The sequence below is a fragment of the Daucus carota genome, chromosome 5 (assembly GCF_001625215.2).
Source record: "Daucus carota subsp. sativus chromosome 5, DH1 v3.0, whole genome shotgun sequence".
NCBI lineage: Eukaryota > Viridiplantae > Streptophyta > Magnoliopsida > Apiales > Apiaceae > Daucus > Daucus carota.
The window spans coordinates 857,363-875,903 of NC_030385.2; the positions used below are offsets into that span (position 1 = coordinate 857,363).

Here is an 18,541-nt window from a genome sequence, read left to right on the forward strand (position 1 = left end):
AATTCGAATGCGGTTTTATATTTCGAACGAATACCGAGTCGGAACCTACCATTCTGGTACTCGGACATATTTATTTAGAGTAGTTCGATTAAATTAAGATTACTCGAATATACATATTCAATAAAGATACTCGAATCGAATTCGTAAATCATGTATATTATTATGTATAATATACATCATATAAATAATATTTATATTAATATAATACCCTACAAATGATTTCATTTTAGTCATAGTAGATAATTATTTGAGTATTCATAATTTTTTAATTATCTTCTACAAATTCGAATACGAATATATAAAAATGAGATATTTGGTATCCGTTCGAGCCGAGCCGGATAATATTTGAATATTGATATTCGAATCTAATCAAATATGAACAAAATTATATAATTTTAATTCGAATCCGGACCCAATTCAAACGAATAATTATAAATTCGAGCCAAATCCGACCATACTCTTGTTCGTACTTATTCGACTCGTTTTCACGAGTACTAGTAGTTATATACATAGACTTATAACAGCCCATATCCAACAAAGTCTTTTTCAGCCCGTTCAAATTGAAAAACATCCCACCTCTAAACTTAAAAAACATAAAAACTATCGGTAGTCTAAAATTAAAGATCCAAGCTGAGAAGTTGCTGGAGGCTAAAGAAAGAGATTGCGAACCGGCTCTTACTGCAGCTACAGGTGATAATTTTCTCTCTTTCTTGTCGTTATATTTGTGAAATGTTTGCTGATATGCTTGGAATAACTCAATTACCATAAGATACATCAACTATAAACTTGGAATTACTCAATTACCAACAAAACCCCCCAATTTAAAACATAAAGAAGATATCTAGTTGACCCCAATTTATCAAATTTGTGTATATATATAACAATAATACAACAAGTACAATCATAAACTAAGAATATCATGGTAGTTGGTTAAGCATATCAGCAAATATTTCACAAATATAACGACAAGAAAGAGAGAAAATTATCACCTGTAGTTGCAGCAAGGACTCAGCTTGGATCTTTGATTTTAGACGTACTGATAGTTTTTATGTTTTTGAAGTTTAGAGTGTTGGATGTTTTTTTAATTTCAACGGACTGAAAAAGACTTCGTTGGACATGGGCTGGTTACATAAATGGGCTGTTATAAGTCTATGTATATAACTACTGTTTTTTTTTTTTTTTTTGGCTAAATCTCTTTTTTCTTCTTCAAAAATACTAAAATTAGTTGACTTTGTTTGTTGACTAGTTTGTTGACTAGTTGGTATCGATAAACTATTTTTAGTATTTTTGAGGAAGAAAAAAGAGATTTAGCCAAAAAAAAACCCAGTAGTTATATACAGAGACTTATAACAGCCCATTTATGTAACCAGCCCATGTCCAACAAAGTCTTTTTCAGCCCGTTGAAATTAAAAAACATCCAACACTCTAAACTTCAAAAACATAAAAACTATCGGTACGTCTAAAATCAAAGATCCAAGCTGAGTCCTTGCTGCAACTACAGGTGATAATTTTCTCTCTTTCTTGTCGTTATATTTGTGAAATGTTTGCTGATATGCTTAACCAACTACCATGATATTCTTAGTTTATGATTGTACTTGTTGTATTATTGTTATATATATACACAAATTTGATAAATTGGGGGTCAACTAGATATCTTCTTTATGTTTTGAATTGGGGGGTTTTGTTGGTAATTGAGTAATTCCAAGTTTATAGTTGATGTATCTTATGGTAATTGAGTTATTCCAACATGCTTGATGCTTGAAATGGTTTACAAGCTTCAATTTTAAAAGATTGTACAGCGTTTTATGTGCACTGCTCTGCAAATCGTTTAAAACTAGATCTAGTTGCTGTTTCAAATGACGAGTTTGGTTATTTTTTGTTGAAGTTCAACGAAAAAACGTAATATATACAAATCTTAGGGCTAAACGAGTTGCCGGTACATACTCTGTAAGTAATTAAGCTAATTTAAAAAATAATAAAATGCTTCTGCTTGAAAAATCCTCACAGAGGTGTCTGCTTAACCAATGAGGTGTTTAATAAAGTACTTTGCACATCGTTTACAACTACTTTGCACAAGCACGTTAATGTTCAAAGCTAGACAATGGTAATCTTTTTTACAGACTGCAGACTGGAATGTATTTTTAAGCTCACTGTTAATCGTAATACCTTGGAATCATTTTAAGTGAAAAGGCTATGACCATTCACCAAATTGAGCTTTTATTATTTTCGATTTCTGACTCCTTTACATAAATACCATTTGCCTTAGTTCTATTACTCAATAGAATAGAATAAACTGCCTGGCCTATAGAGGCTTGGCCTAAGCCTTGAAGATCAGTGGCGGAACCAGAGGGGGGCTTGGGGATGCTAGAGCCCCCCCTAACCTCGAAAAAACAATGTATATTTTTTTTTCAGCCCCCGCTGAATTAGTGTGATGTCAGTATAATTTTTTTTAGCCCCCGCTGAATTATAAATGTCATAGAGAGGGACTTATTGGGAAAAAAAGGAAAAGAAAAGACACTTGGTCTAACGAGAGTCTAATTAACAAATACATTCAAACTGAGAGCAACTCCAACAAACTCCTTAACTTTTCTCTAAAAATGATATAAACAATCAACTCTTAACTATTTAAGAAGTAAATTACACAATATCTCCAACAATATTCCCTATATGCGCTCTCTATCTATATATGCTAGGAGCTTGTTGGAATTCATTTCAATCTGCATATTCTTCAAATTTAGGCTAAAGAGCCCATGTGAAGAATCTTTTGGACATGCTCTCATAAGTCATACGCACACATTGACACTACCCTAACTCAGTGGAGTTCTTTTGATGAAAGTTTTCTTCGCAATTACTAATGATCTGTCATAAGCTTTACAACAAAGAACTTGAAATATTATAAATACTATGAAAAGGGTTCGAAGTATGAAATTTTAAATTGCAGCTATCAAGAGAGAAAGAATGGGAGACATTTTTAGAAGATGTTCAGTGTTATAAAACTTGTTTACTAACCTTTTTATTTAACAGATTATTGATCTAATTTCCCAAGAGATGGATAACCGTTTTACAGAAGGAAACATAGAGCTACTACTTTATATTTGCTCTTTGAATCTTAGGAATTAATTTTCTGCCTTGCACAATTTTATCCAAACGATATCTCTTTACTAGACCTGGAGTTTATCAATGATGTGAGAGCGGATAAAGATTAATCTGGATTTCAAAGTATAGGAAATCTTCCTGTCATGACGGTTAAGACACACAGACACACTGTTTATCCCTTAGTTTATCTTCTGGTTGAGTTAGCTCTAGTTTTACCCGTTGTCATTGCTATTGTTGAGATAGTTTTTTCTACTATAAAAACAATGTAGACTTATCAGCGTGATAGGATGAAAGATGCATGACTAAATGATAGTATGATGATATATATTAAGAAAGCTATTTATGCAAGTATAGATGAAAATATATTTCAGCCCCCCCTAATTTTTAATCCTGGTTCCGCCACTGTTGAAGATCGCTATATCCTTACCCGTTAGGTCTGTTTGATAGAAAATTTTGGTTCTAATACCTAGTTATAGGTTGTATATGGAGTTGTTTATGATTTCTTTGTCACTTGACACAAACTACCTAGAATGATTAGAATATATATAAACCTAGAGCTGCATATCAAGTAGGAAAGATGCATATCTTTTAGAATAATTAAGCTGCATATCAAGTAGGAAAGATGCATATCAATTGATTGAAAATTGTGTATTATTTTGAACTTGTACTATTAATTACTTTTTTGATCCTTGAATCAGTGTTAATAATTTCTGATCCTTGAATCAATGTTTTAATTGTAAACCAGAGCTTGTAGCAAAATGGATTTGAAAAGATCGGTAATCTGCCTCTCCACTGTTTGTGGAATTATATTCTCGGTACAACATTTCTATGACAATGATGGACGACTAAAAGCGGTGCGTTCCTGTGCAATTGAAAAGCATGTGGCAAAGATTGTGGAACAAGAATTCAAAGATCAGAATTAGGTAGTAGATTAGTACTATGTTTATTTTATGACAACCTAAATGTTTTCATGTTGAGGATCGCCATTAAGTTATGGACTTTGAAGACTTCAGTGTTTTTGTATGGACTAAAAGAAATGCGAGTATTTTGTGAATGTCAGTCTTTATCTTAAGTCAAACCTTTAGGTGCCATTTGCCTTAGTTCTATTACTCAATAGAATAGAATAAACTGCCTGGCCTATAGAGGCTTGGCCTAAGCCTTGAAGATCGCTATATCCTTACCCGTTAGGTCTGTTTGATAGAAAATTTTGGTTCTAGTACCTAGTTATAGGTTGTATATGGAGTTGTTTATGATTTCTTTGTCACTTGACACAGACTACCTAGAATTATTAGAATATATACCTAGAGCTGCATATCAAGTAGGAAATATGCATATCTTTCTAGAATAATTAAGGTTTAAACCCAAACAATCTTTTTTTTTACACTGCAGAGGAAACTCAGATGTATTTTTAAGCTCTTTGTTAATCCTAATACCTTGGAATCATCAAAGTGCAGTGAAATCATTGACCATTGACCAAATTGAGTTTCTTTGTTTACTTTTGTTTTCTGACTGCTTTTACACAAATGTCATTTGCCTTAGTTTTATTACACAATTTATAGAAATAAACTACCTAGCCTCTGAGGCTTTGCCTAAGCCTTGAAGATCGATAGATCCTGTATCTGGTAGAAAAAGAAGACACTAATATGGATCATATTTACAAAGTTTAAAACTCATAAGCACTGTAGCTTACAAAAATATTTCTACTCCATTTTTGTGTATGTCAAATGCATGTAAGCCTAAATTCATTTAAACATTTTCATGGACTTGACAAACTGTATTATTTTTGTTTTGGTTTTCTTTGATTTTGTCAGGTTAAGATGAATTTCTTTTGTAAACAGGCTAAGGGCAATGGCATCCAAGGTCATGCCTGACCGTTTGCAAAAGCTGTACCGGGGGACAACGGTTGAGGGTATTATTAATATGGAGCAGAAAACTGGCAAGGTCACAGAGGTACCGTAATTAACTAATTAACTGTTTTTTTCTTATATTTGTTTCTTTTATTTTTATAGACGAGTCATATATGATATATCCATTGTATAAATGAGTCATATATAATACATTAATTGTTTACCTTTTTATTTCAGGATTTTGTTCAGCAGTCTGGATCTGTAGTAGTTTTCGTAGCCACTGTGAAAACGGTAACATTTTTATAATTTTATATTTGTATTGGATACGTTATTACTATAAACTTTATCATAATTATGCGTATATATCTCATTTTTGAATTGTTTGATGTTGGTTTAAAGGATATCATTGCAAAAAGCGAATGGGTTTTTGGATATGTTGCCGGTGTTGCTGGATTGTATTTTTGTTATAAAAATGGGGAGACCTCCAGACTCAGGGAGGAAGTTGCAGAGCAGAACAAAATCATTGGACGGTTGGTAGATGATGTGGGGAGGTGTGGTCAATTGCAGAGTGCATGCTGGAATCTCTTTCCCCGTTTTGCAGAACAGGTTTTGAATATTAAGCCAGGGACATAGTTTTATTGAGGATCGTCTATGTAGTTATTTGAGGATCATCTATGTAAGCAGGTTGTGAATATGAAGCCATGGAAATAGTTCTATTGAGGATCGTATATGTAGTTAATTGAGAATCATCCACGTAGTTACTTGCTGCATTACAGACAAGAATTTCCCTCTTTTGCTGTTATGTCTGATATTTTGAAGATATAAAATCTCTAGTTTGTATCTTGTGCATTCAATTCTATTGCAAGTTATAAAGGTATCCTATGAAAATTGTGTGATTGGTTTGATGCACAACAAATTTTAGAGCTCAGAAAGGGCTTTATTCTGATTTAACTTATGTAATGTAATATGTTATATATAATATAAGTTCATTAGGTACTCAGATTTCTTTTTAAATTATGATATAATAATGGTACAAGACAAAAAATTGAGTTGGTTCTGTTGAGTTGTTATATCCCAAATAATTACTACTATTTAGCAAAAGACTTAATTACCAAAAAAACTATATAACTATCATGTTTTTTTCAATTTAACCACAATAGTATATTTGTTGCAGGATAATGCAAGTAACTTTAAAAAATTTTATTTTAAAAACCCAATCTCATTAGTTCATAACCATGGTTAAGTTAAAATTAAGATGGGTGCCACATATATTATCAAGTTATTAATTAAATTATTTAGTACATGGGTTTTATTAATACTTTTACTATCTCATTAAGGGTCAAAATCCTAATTTACAATCTACACAAACACAGAGCGTACTAAAATTTATGTTCAAAAGCGACGATGTTGGTGTGATTTTTTGAAACCACTGTCTATCAGGTACTGTATATCGATTATTTATCATGCGATTTATATGAATTTACATCGAATTGATAATTTTATTTAAGAAAAAATTGATTTTTTCGCCACCAAACTTATCGTGTATTTAGAAACTTAGCACTAAACTATGATTTTTTTGTCACTGATGTTAGGTTCGGATTTTTTTTTGTCACTGATGTTAGATTCGGATTTAATTATTAACACTATATTTTTCTTTTTAGCATTATTAAAATATTATGATAGTTTGCAATATTTTGGTGATCTGATAACGAGAGTTTGACATGCATTGTAATACTTCTAAAAATCACTTGAACTTTTATACACAAAAAGAAAATGTAAATATAGCTGACTTTTTATGTATGTATAATAAATTATGTAAAATTTTAGAATTAAATAAAAAAATTGATGTGTTGTGCTGTATGCGGCATTCATGTCAGCTATAAAACAACCATGGTTAGGGATTCATTAAAATTGGGTTATGTCAAATTGATTTTGTATACTTAGTTGCATTATTGTGCAACAAAAACAATTTTATGGTTAAATTGAAAAAATCACATAAGTTTAATAGTTTTTTTGGTAATTAAGTCTTAGCAAAAAGAAAAAAGTAAAAATGAAAAACATTGAGGCCAGTGGCCTTGTTCTCTTTAATTCACAAATATGAGAGATTAAATAAATATATGTTCAACCAACAATGTTTAGACGAACAAATTGTAACATATTATAATTTGATCACAATTTCTGGAACACTGGTGTGGATACTTACTTGAGATGCCCCGCGGAAGAGATCAGATACCTGCTTGTTTTAACTGGTTGCTTTGGTAGAAGTAATGCAAAAACCCTGAATCAGAAGTTGTTTTTTGGTTTTGGTTTTGGTTTTGCTGTCCAAAATGATGCATATCAGCTCATATATCCCAAGTTTTTTAGAGAAGCTATGTATCTGAGAGTCTGAGCCCTTGATCAAAAGCTCCGGTCAGTTAAAAGAGGAGATGAAATAACCTCAAGAGGGTTCAGTGCTAGGTAAATTTGTCTTGCCACGCACAGCAGTGATTGATCCTGGATAATCCGGAGACTGAAACTGAATTTGAAATAATGAACAGAGGGAAGGGTTGTTAACAGACTGCGTGAATATAGCCCGGTTGGACGATGAAACAATTCAAAATAAGGGGAAGCTGTCAAACTGTTTGCAAGTTATTTGAGTTGACTCGTAAAACATTTGAAATTTAATTTAACTAGCTTTAAACCCGTGCAAAGCACGGGCGGCTATATAATTTTGAATTAATTATTAATTATTATATAATACTAATATATATTAATGATTAGAAATTTACTTTTTTTATTTTTTTAACTAATTATAAATTATATTTAAAAGAATAATAGTGGAGTTTTTATCTTGTAGTATATCAAACTGTTTAGAGATGTAAGACTATGATAACTCTACGTGTAACAGATTTTTATTTATAAAGTAAATCACCAAACCAACATCACCAAACCAAAATTTTATACGAAGACAAATACGTGTAACAGACTTTTATTTATAAAGTGAATCACCAAACCTAACATGATCAAACCAAAATTTTGTACGAGGACAAATTATACTCATCCTGGCTTATTATAGTATGGTATAGTATAGGTAACTGTTTAAACACTTTGTTGAATAGAACTCGAGTTTCATATTACTCATGACTTTGGTTTATAAGACTTATAATCATATTTATCTATATATACTTATTTTATAACCCGTCTAATGCACGAGATCTTTTTAATTTAAAAAAAAAATTATTTCGAGTGATTTAGGTTCATGATCTTGTCTGGTTTTATATTTGAAAGATTTTGGTGTTGTCCCGGATATTGAATTGGTTAATTTGTTTTTATATGACAGAATTTTGTATGTAATATCAACTTCTATTATGATAATTTCACGTTATACTCTTAATTTTTTTGTTGATATGTATTTGCGTAGTAGAGTTTTATATATGTGATGCCAACTTCTATTAGATTATATTTATAAATATATTTTATATTAGAATTATGATATCTAATGTGATTTATTTATTTTTCTAAAAATATATATGTATCTAGAATTAAAATTGGTAAACATAATTTGTTTTGAATTAAGAAAAAGGAATCATAAACATGCAAGTAAAAGGTAAAATTTGTTTTGAATTAAGAAAAGGTTTTTGTGTTTGTTTCTCATATAAATTTGGCTAATTAATTTTAATATTGTGCATAATATTATTTTAATTTAGTATGTTGTTTAAGAAAATATATTAGATAAAAATAATATTGTGACAGTGTGATTTATATGCTTATACAATTAACACTAGTAGAAAATATTTATTTTGGATTAAAAGAAATCATAAACATGTGAAAGGTAGAATTTGTTTTGGATTAAGAAAAAGAATCATATATGTGCAAGTAGATATCAGTTGCGTTATAGAATAGAGATAAAAATTTTGTGACGGTGTGATTTATATGCTTCTACAATTAAAATTGGTAGAAAATATTTATTTTGGATTAAAAAAATCATAAACATGTGAAAGGTAGAATTTATTTTAGATTAAGAAAAAGAATCATATATATATATATATAAGTAGATATCAGTTACGTTATAGTATAGAACATAATTTTATTCTAACCCAACGGTGCGTATTTGTTCTGTATACGATCGAACGGATGATAAGCTTAGTAAGACGACCATGCGACCAAACAACCAAATTATCTCTCCTATGATTATTATATATAAACTAGCTTATAGCCCGTGCAAGGCACGGGAGCTTTTTAATTATTTATAAACTTTTTAAATATATTTTAAATGGTGTGAAAAAATTTAATTTATAAATAATAAATTAAAATTGTATGTATCATGCCAAAGTATTAAATTCTTTCTATCAAATTTTAAATTATTTTAAGTAGAATATGTGACGCCAACTCCTATTAGATTATATTTATAAATATATTTCATATTAGAATTATTATAATGTGATTTAAGTATTTTTCTAAAAATTTTTATGGTTCAAGATTAAAATTGATAAACCCAATTTGTTTTGAATTAAGAAGATGAATCATAAACATGCAATAAGATGGTAGAATTTGTTTTGGATTAAGAAAAAGTTTTTGTATTCGTTCCCCACATAAATCGGGCTTATTAATTTTAAAATATATTAGATAAAAATAATTTTGTGACGGTGCGATTTATAACATTTTACAAATAAAATTGGTAGAAAATATTTATTTTGGATTAAAAAAAATCATAAACACGTGAAATACTGAATTTGTTTTGGATTCAGAAAAGGAATTCTAAACATGCAAGTAGATAAAAATAATCTAACTGTGCTTATTTGTTCAATATACGATCCGATGGATAAAAATAATTTTGTGACGGTGCGATTTATACGATTCTACAATTAAAATTTGTAGGAAATATTTATTTTGGATTAAAAAAAAACCAAAAACACATGAAAGACAGAATATGTTTTAGATTCAAAAAAAGAATTATAAACATGCAAGTAGATGTCGTTTCCTTATAGAACAGAATTTAATTTTGTTCTAATCTAACGGTGCTTATTTGTTCAATATACAATCCAACGGATGATAAACTTTTGGACCATAGGACCATGCGACCAAATTATCTCCCTTACGCTTATTATATATAAGTATATAGAACAAAGTTCCATGTAGTCCACATATTTACTGTAGTACCGTAGACCACGTATGTTCTGCAACTATAAAATGACATAAAAACATTACAAAATGTGCTATTTTGCAAATCATGTTCTATAAACATCATTATTTTGTTAAAAATTTTGAAAATCCTAAACATTCTACAAGTTAAATAGTGAAAAACACATTATTCTGCAAAACATGTTAAGTTTGCAGAACATATTTACATATTACAGAACATATGTGTTCTACTTGTCGAACATAAATGATTTTCAATATTTTTAATGAAATAGTGATATTTATAGAATGTATTTCACAAAATAACAAGTTTCATACATTTTGCAATGTTTTTATGCCTATCTATAGTTGCAGAACATACGTGGTCTACGGTACTACAGTAAATATGTGGACTACATGGAACTTAACTCTAAGTATATAATATATAATAAGTATGTAGTATTTGAATAAATTTTACATATTTAAATGAATCAGAGTCAAACTCAAATTGTACCTGTTATATTCGATCTTTTACCAATATCAAGTAGAATCAAATCAAGATTCCGGGTCCTTAGTAAAAAAAGATGAAATTTCGGATCGAGTTCAAGCCTGTTGAATTCATGTCGAGCCAAACTTCGAGCTTGAAAATTGTGTCTCGATCTAAGAGGCCGTTTGGCTGGACTTAAAATAAGTGACTTATTGCTTAAGGTAAAGAAGTGGATTAGAAGTGAGAAGTTGATTTGGACTTATTAGAAGTGTTTGGATACCGTGAATTATAAGTTTTTAGGTGTTTGGATAACTTAACTTATAAGTTGGTATAGTTTCGTAGTTTTGTAATATAATTTTTTTGATATTTATGAAGTAAATTGAGAAAAGTTGATGAAAATATTAGATTAGAGTTAATATTTATATTATATAAAAAAATTGTTTTCGGTTTGATTTGTCTCACATTTAAGTGATCTACAAGTGTGTTTAAAAAATTATATAAATAATAATATATGATATTAATATAAAACTTAAATAAAAAAAATCATCTCATATTTTGATGGAGATAGCATGAAGTAGATAGAAGGAATAAAAAATAAACAAAAACAGCAGGAACTGAAGAGGAGGAAGAGGTGAAAGAAGTTTAAGCAGAATCCAAAAAAAACCTCCGTTTCTTAGCTTCTTTTTATGGACTTCTTTCACCTTTTTTAAGCGCTTCTGGGCACTTGCCAAACAGATTGGAAAAGAGGGAGTGGGTAAACACCCACTAATTCTAACTCGAACTATTTAGTTAAGCTCAAAAACTATCCAGTTGAACTTGAATTCAAGCTTGACAGTGTTCGACCTGATACTAAGTACAATTAACTGACTGGATAGCAAGTACAAGTAACTGTGAATAGACGAGGAGGATAACCACTATGAAAGCATTCAATTCAATAACCAAGAGAAAAGAATAGTACTAAAGAGCTTTGTGTTGTCCAAGCTTTTCCCCAAGGACATAATCACAATTTTCATATAGAAAGCAATGAGACAATTGCTTACAAATTGCGAGAAATAACACGTGTTGCATAATATCTTAGTCTGAAAATCCAGAAGCTTTACTACTGTTTGCTCATGGATTCAGTAACTGTCCGAATGGCTTCTTGAGCTCCTGCCCCGTCCTTTTCTTTTGCATCCGCAGGCAACAACTTTGAAGATAACACTACATTATATACATCAACTGTTTCTGCAATAATCTTGATAGTCTGTATTAGCTTTGGAGCACAGTGTGTTGTATATCTGTACAACTTCACTATGACATGACAAAGCCAAAGAATTTGGTGATCATGGAGGTGTGGTAGCTATTTTGAGACAACTATTTAACTTGGAATGGTAGAAATAATTAAGATGGTCGTATAAGCTCTGTGGCTTGCTGGGGTTCCTTTGTAGCATCAACTGCAGATCACCTCTACTGAGAGCTTTTTCATGACATTTGGACATGGATCACCTCCAAAAAGTTCTGGTGCTACAGTTACTGAGCATGCGTTTTGCCCAATGCAGTACTGCAACACAGAAAAACAGTAAAATATTTTTAAAAAATTGAGAAAAATTAGTTTGGAAATCAGTATTACTTTAAGAAATATGAAAAAAAAATAAAAAATCTAAGCATACCCTTTCAAAGGCATCATAGGACTTGTGAGCATGACAAGATCCCTCTTGGAAACTTCCGCAAGAACCTAAGGGTGTTCCAAAGCTGGCAAATTTGACTGATGAGATTTTCTGTCCAGATGCACACGAGAGGTGGGCTTTTGGCGGCAGGGGCTTGTTCACTTTACCAGAGTGTTGCATTTCATAATTCATTAGGTTTGGCTGCCATTCATAAATATCAGCACATACGCTTGCTACTTCTCTTTTCACCAATGTGATACCATAAGGATTTCCACCCAATTCTTCAAATAAAACCATCAGATTTCCTGTGGGCTTCAGCCATGATCGAGGCACATGATACCTGAAATTAAAATTATCTGCCAGTCACTTAACTGTTTACGACCTTGTAGAAGCAAGTTTTATAAAAGTTGATTCCGCTCACCATCTTTGGGAAGCCTCCCCACAATTACTTTGACATTTCTTCTCATTAAACCAACCAGTATAACTACATTGACTACAGGTACCAGAGGCTTTATAAGCAGGCCAGTAGCGTCCAATGCTTTGCCCGTTTATCCATACTTGACCTTTACCCATGCTGTTCATATCTAGAGCCAATGGCTGATTTCCACTGGGAGAATTGAAAGTTGTCTGGAACCATGATTAAAGTATCGTTAGCGCTCAAGATTACTCTTTTTTTGTTTTGAAGTTTATAATTTTTTTTGGTTCAAAAGCATGAAAATCAGGTTCCTTAATGTGATCAACTAGGATCATATTATATATCATGACGTGTTTGCTGAAATTGAGCCTACTAACCTTGTACCATGTCAGTGGTTGCTTTTGAGCTACAACTGAACCTTCAGACCACTCAGTAGTAGAACTTCCAGTAAGAGAGTGAAGACTCAAAGCTTCACCGTTCAGGCCAACCTGGTAAGACCATTTCTGCCATGTTAAATCTCTTCTTCCCTCATTAAGCCCATTGAGAGTAACTGGACCTAGAACTCCAGCATTCCACCTCTCGAAGTGTGGACCTACATTCTGAATTCATAAATGCAGAAGATGTTAATATATTTTCATCCAAAATAAACATTAGCTTATCCTATATTTAATGAGTTTTGTGCTTATGCATATCCTTCCCTCAGTTTTCTATCTGAACCTTTTGGGCTTTGACTATTCAAAGTAGCAATCAGATCTCACCATTAAAAGAATCAGGAAAATTATAGTGTACTAGGGATTGTGTACATACCGGGAGGCCGACAGCAATGCTTAATACTGAAATCTTGTTCAAGCCAGCTCTTAGATACACACTGCGACTAAAAGTTACTTTTGGGCTGTCGATATTTCCATATACAGATCCTGTCGAATGTAAAGAGCATTTAATAAATAATGACTATACAGAAGCATATGGCTTCTATATATTGCGTATGGAAAATTTGAATCAACTATGTGCCATGTATTATTATATTCAACTTTTACAATCCTTGGGTAAAAGAAACCAAAAAAAATAGCAAATGATTAAAAAAAAAAAAAAAAAAAAAAAGCAGATCAGAAGTAACTAGTTGTGCAAATATAGCTAAACAGAAACAAATGAGTAACTGTTGGAATTATACATTAGCAGTGTCTAAAATATCATTACACATTTCATCTCTATAGCATTATACCTGTTAGTTGACCATTGATGAAAACATGCAAAGCATGACCAGCGGAGAAGACTGTTAAAACAGGCCACTTCCCACCTCTTAAATGCCCTTCATTAGAGTTGATCTTGACACTGATCGAAGAGAAAAAGATTCTTGAGGATAGAAACAGAAAGAATACACCAAACCATTCATAATTATGGAAAAAGAGAACCACGCAAATAGGCAAATACTTACTCTGTGTTGTACCACAAATAATCAGAAACATCTCTGGTGGTATTTAATTGTTCTAACAATCCAACTGCTGTAAATGTTTTATCTTCGTAAGATGTTGTCTCGTCATTGTATGATTGCCAAGAAAATGTTCTGCTAACAGGAGTCATCTTCATTTGTGCACTTTGTGCACCCATCTGTACAATAAGAGTTAATTAGATGGTTACATTGTTCACCTGACATAATAATAAAGGATAAGAATATCACAGAACTACAGAAGTACTACGCATGATTCAACTAATGAAAAATGCTGTTCTCACCCTTGCTGTATTATAAACCGTGTTCTTGCAGTCAGGAAGGATGCTGATAGACCAAGGAGGTAAGTTGTAATGCATATTATTAAAAGCCACTTTAGCAAAAGAATTTCTGTCGTAGTTTGCAAGAAACGCGGCACAAGCTCCTGACTTTGATTTGAAAACATTAGCCTGTAAGATAGCCACAGAAAGCAACCAGTAGAGTTTAACATTCATCTTAATTTAGAACTGGATAGCTTACTGCAGAGACCGGAGTTTTTCTAACCTCATGATAGCTTCCCAGTACTATCCTAGTGGGATCTCCCGACACTAACGCTGTCTCGCACAATTTTATTGCTCGGTGCAGATCTTTTAGATGACCCCATTTAGGTTGCCTTAGTAACCCTAGATATAGGAAAATAGGAAGTCATTAAGAGTTTATGAGCTAATTCAGAGAAGTACATGACAATATATATATGACATGTAACTTAATCCTTGAACAGTTACTAAAAGATGTTCTGTGTTCTTACCATATTCATCGAGAGGAGCATCATAATCATAACTAGTAGCAATAAAAGGACCACCAGCGGTCCTGCCAAAATTTGTTCCTCCGTGGTACTGTAAGCATAGAAGCAAGTAACTAAATACTGGTGTGATATACATACTGTATAAAGGAGCCAAAGAAAGGGGACCTCTAAACCAAAATACAAATTAAATGAGTATTTAAAATTACCATATAATAATTAACAAAAGATCCACCCTTCTGTATAAACCTCGCAATTGAAAATGCTAGGTCTTCAGCTGGACGGTATGGGACTGCACCTCCAAAATTAGTAAACCTGCATCAAAGTAAATGAATGAACACTGGCCAATACATGATATATAGCACCGAAGCTGCGACTTTTAAGTTCAAGTACAACATAAGAAGGAAACTAAGCATAAGTGTATATAAGTATCTAAATAGTTACCAGCCCGTCCAGGCTTCAGTCCACATCTTTGGTTTATATGCTTTGTTTGGTGAGAAATAATCACAGTAAAAACCGTTGCAAGCATTGATCTACAAAGCAAACCCCAGTTAAAGAATTAATTTGCAAGCAAGAACAAAAATAATAAGTCACTTTAAAATGCTACACTGTACACTATTAGATGGAAACCCCACAAATGGACAGTGTACATCACTAATATGAATCATAAAACACTTACAACTGGATCAGGGGCATCATCTTGCTTGCACATGACCCATGGAACTCCGGTGCCTAGACCCACAGCCATCTCAGCTGCCCATTTTGTATAAGCTTTACCAGCAGCACCAAATTCGTTCTCCAGGGGTCCATATTCATTCTCAATCTGTCACAGGATAAAGCACAGGCCTCTCAACATCTTCCAATTTTAATTACTTATTCAAAATAGATTTTTATTTACATTGACCAGAAATATGACAAAATAAATTAACTTAGGCACTTAGCTACTTTATTACCTGAGACATTATTATAGGACCACCCTGAGACTCATACAGCCTTTCTGCTTTCATCATATTCACTATCTTGGTTGTAAATTTTTGCATGGCACTCTTCATGACACCATTAAAAGACCGTAATTAGTTCGAACAATAAAGAAGGTACATTGCGGAAGTAGGACATGCAGAGGCAGAATAAGAAGTGCAAACCTTGAAAGGTCCATTATCAGTTCTGAAACTGATACCTGGAACATATTTCAACCAAACAGGAAATCCTCTGAAATCACCATAAAGAAGTGCATAAGAAAATATCATACCACTTTAAAGCATAAAAGAAATATCTATTGAAGCAAAGTTTACGGTATCAATTGTACCCAAAGTTCCATTCAGCACAAGCATAGGGACCAATCCTGAGATGAACATAGAGACCAGCTTGCTTCACTAATTTTACGAATTTCACCAGGTCATATCTGTCTTCAAAGTAATACTAAACAAGAAAGAACAACTTTTTAGCAGATATATAAAGAAACTGAAAAAGTACATATTAAAGATATGAGGTATGCTATCTTTACTTGGCCAGGCTGAGGTTCATGGCCATTCCAGAAAACATATGTCTGAATTACATCCAAACCTCCATCTTTTGCCTTCTGAATAAGATCTGGCCACATCTGCAACAGCCCGAAATTCAAGAATACATTTAATTATAACTGTAAAAAACATACATAATCGAAATAACATATACCTCATCAAATTATCTATAAGTATCCAATATCCAATAACAGAGACATTAACCAAATTTAAAGTATTGCAGAATATATATGCAGACACAAACACAGACATTACACACAACTTGCTAAATAGACCTTAAAATTTCAGAATGGACAGGAAAAGGAAAGGAAAAAGGTTCTTAATAAACCCACATATACATTGAGACTTAAAACACAGAGAGGGAGGGAAGGAGGGAGAGAGAGGGAGAGAGAGAGTGAGAGACCTCAGGAGTGCTTCTTGGGTAGTGAATGGATCCAGAAATAAGTATTCTTCTCTGGCCATTAACAACAATAGCCTTATGGTCATATGAAACAGAAGCTGTACCATAACCCACCAAAGAACTCAACAGCACCACCACCACTACCACATTACACATTACACCCTTCAAATTCATAACTATGAATACCTCTTCTTGACCTGCCTTCTTAAAGCAAGGTTCTTTTTCCCACCCCTCTAACTTTATTCCTTACAAGTTAAAAACACATAAAAAGCTTACTATAAAAGAAGAAAACAGTTGTCACTGGTTGGTTTTTTCTTTGTTCTTGAGCTCACCCTCTTTTTTCAATGCAGAGCAGTTAAATGTGGTTGCCTATTGGTGCCTAGATACTTGCAAAGATTGGTGCTTTAAGCTGTGAATTTAAACACAAAAAACAGGGAAACCTGAAAGTGAAAGGAGGGGGGGTAGGTCCAAATTTGGACTTATTTATGCTCAAAGAAAACCAAGAAAACTCATTATTCTATCCAGTCATGATAATTTGATAAAGACTCAATTTTGCAGAGTCACATTGATTCTTAGCACCATAAAGTTTCAATCTTTACATCAAAGAGTTCAGAATTTTCAAGTTTTTAAGTGCTTTATTTGATTATTTACCCTGAAACTAGTTATTTACTTTACTAGTGCTACAAATGAAGGAATGAAAGGAGAAAAATAGTCAAAGGAGAGTAAAGTAGTGTTTGGGTGTGCCTTACAAAAAGATGTTTTTGGAGGGTATGTTTTTGGTGTTTTTGTTGCACAAAGATTCTCCACACAATTCTCAAAACAGTTGGTCCTACTTTTAAGGCCAATAAATTTTCTTGGCCTCTTTGTATAGTCATGTCCAAACACTGCTTTTCTACATTATTTCTGAACTGTAAAAAAACATCAGTTTTCCGCTCTGCATATTATTTTGTTCAGAAGTGATGTAATAATTGTAAAAAAAAAAAAAACGGACACATCAAAAGACGGGACACAGTACCGATTTTGATATTCTTATAAAGTATGTAGTTCTATAACTTACTTTTTGAATAAAAATTTAACAGAAGAAGTCTCACAACAACAAGGTTTACTCGACATGAACCTCCGGCAAGTAAGAAAGTGTTATAAAAATGGAAAAAAATATATAAAGACGAATTCGGATAATATTAATAACTCAACTCGTATCAGTAAAAAGACGTCACTTGATAATTAGATGATATCGTTAACTCAAGGCACGAATCAGTCGCATACCAATTATCGATTTTGAGTTTTGTGAGTTTTAAATTGAGTATTATTGTTATTAATCGGTCATTATATGTTTCCATTATTGTTGATACAGCAATATACTCGAAAGCTGTATACATTAATACATTTATAGGCATTGGTTGAGATGTTTCCTTCGTCAAAAGGTCAAAGATTTGTAAGTTTCTTGTTTGCGTAATCGCGTGTAAACTTATTCATTCGTCACTTCTGTTCATTTTGTGTTTGGCCGCAGATTCCCTGTTCCTAAATATATTCCTTTTTATTTTGAGTAAATTCCTAAATATATTTTTAGTTTCTTGTTATGGAGAGGTGCAGAGTTGCAGCACGTAACGAAATTCACCTGTCCCACTTGATAAGAAGCCATCGGATAGGATGTGTGTCACCAATCCACCCGTATGCAACTCGTAGGCAAAATTTATTGTATTTTTGACATGAATTCTCGACTTCTTGTTTGTTAATTTATATTTGTTTGACTAATGTCCACGGTTTCATGAAATTTTTTAAAATTGTAGTGGCACATTAATAAA

The 18,541-nt window shown here is 32.3% G+C and overlaps 2 protein-coding genes across 7 annotated transcripts; one reads left to right on the plus strand and one right to left on the minus strand.

The window, feature by feature from the left end:
• Nucleotides 1-548: 548 nt before the first annotated feature.
• On the plus strand, nucleotides 549-5,783 carry LOC108220747 (uncharacterized). 6 transcript variants are annotated; one of them, XM_064092843.1, is made up of 5 exons: nucleotides 549-690; nucleotides 3,842-4,019; nucleotides 4,935-5,046; nucleotides 5,181-5,234; nucleotides 5,343-5,783. In XM_064092843.1, the coding sequence occupies exons 2-5, from the start codon at nucleotides 3,976-3,978 to the stop codon at nucleotides 5,574-5,576; spliced, it is 444 nt and encodes a 147-aa protein (XP_063948913.1). In that variant the 5' UTR covers nucleotides 549-690; nucleotides 3,842-3,975; the 3' UTR covers nucleotides 5,577-5,783. The 6 variants fall into 6 exon arrangements, with proteins under 6 accessions (XP_063948913.1, XP_063948914.1, XP_017250086.1 ...); XM_017394597.2 differs by lacking the exon at nucleotides 549-690 and adding an exon at nucleotides 1,212-1,501; XM_017394598.2 differs by lacking the exon at nucleotides 549-690 and adding an exon at nucleotides 1,221-1,501 and having other exon boundaries at nucleotides 4,908-5,046.
• Nucleotides 5,784-11,435: 5,652 nt separating this feature from the next.
• On the minus strand, nucleotides 11,436-17,127 carry LOC108222783 (beta-galactosidase). Its single transcript, XM_017396692.2, has 18 exons — nucleotides 16,740-17,127; nucleotides 16,321-16,416; nucleotides 16,123-16,235; nucleotides 15,959-16,025; nucleotides 15,770-15,862; nucleotides 15,496-15,639; nucleotides 15,261-15,349; nucleotides 15,026-15,131; nucleotides 14,823-14,910; nucleotides 14,579-14,697; nucleotides 14,320-14,484; nucleotides 14,024-14,196; nucleotides 13,811-13,920; nucleotides 13,396-13,505; nucleotides 12,966-13,187; nucleotides 12,595-12,800; nucleotides 12,177-12,513; nucleotides 11,436-12,067 (listed from the first exon to the last, which is right to left on the minus strand). Exons 1-18 carry the CDS (start codon nucleotides 16,908-16,910, stop codon nucleotides 11,957-11,959), a joined length of 2,520 nt encoding a protein of 839 aa, XP_017252181.1. The 5' UTR covers nucleotides 16,911-17,127; the 3' UTR covers nucleotides 11,436-11,956.
• Nucleotides 17,128-18,541: the final 1,414 nt, after the last annotated feature.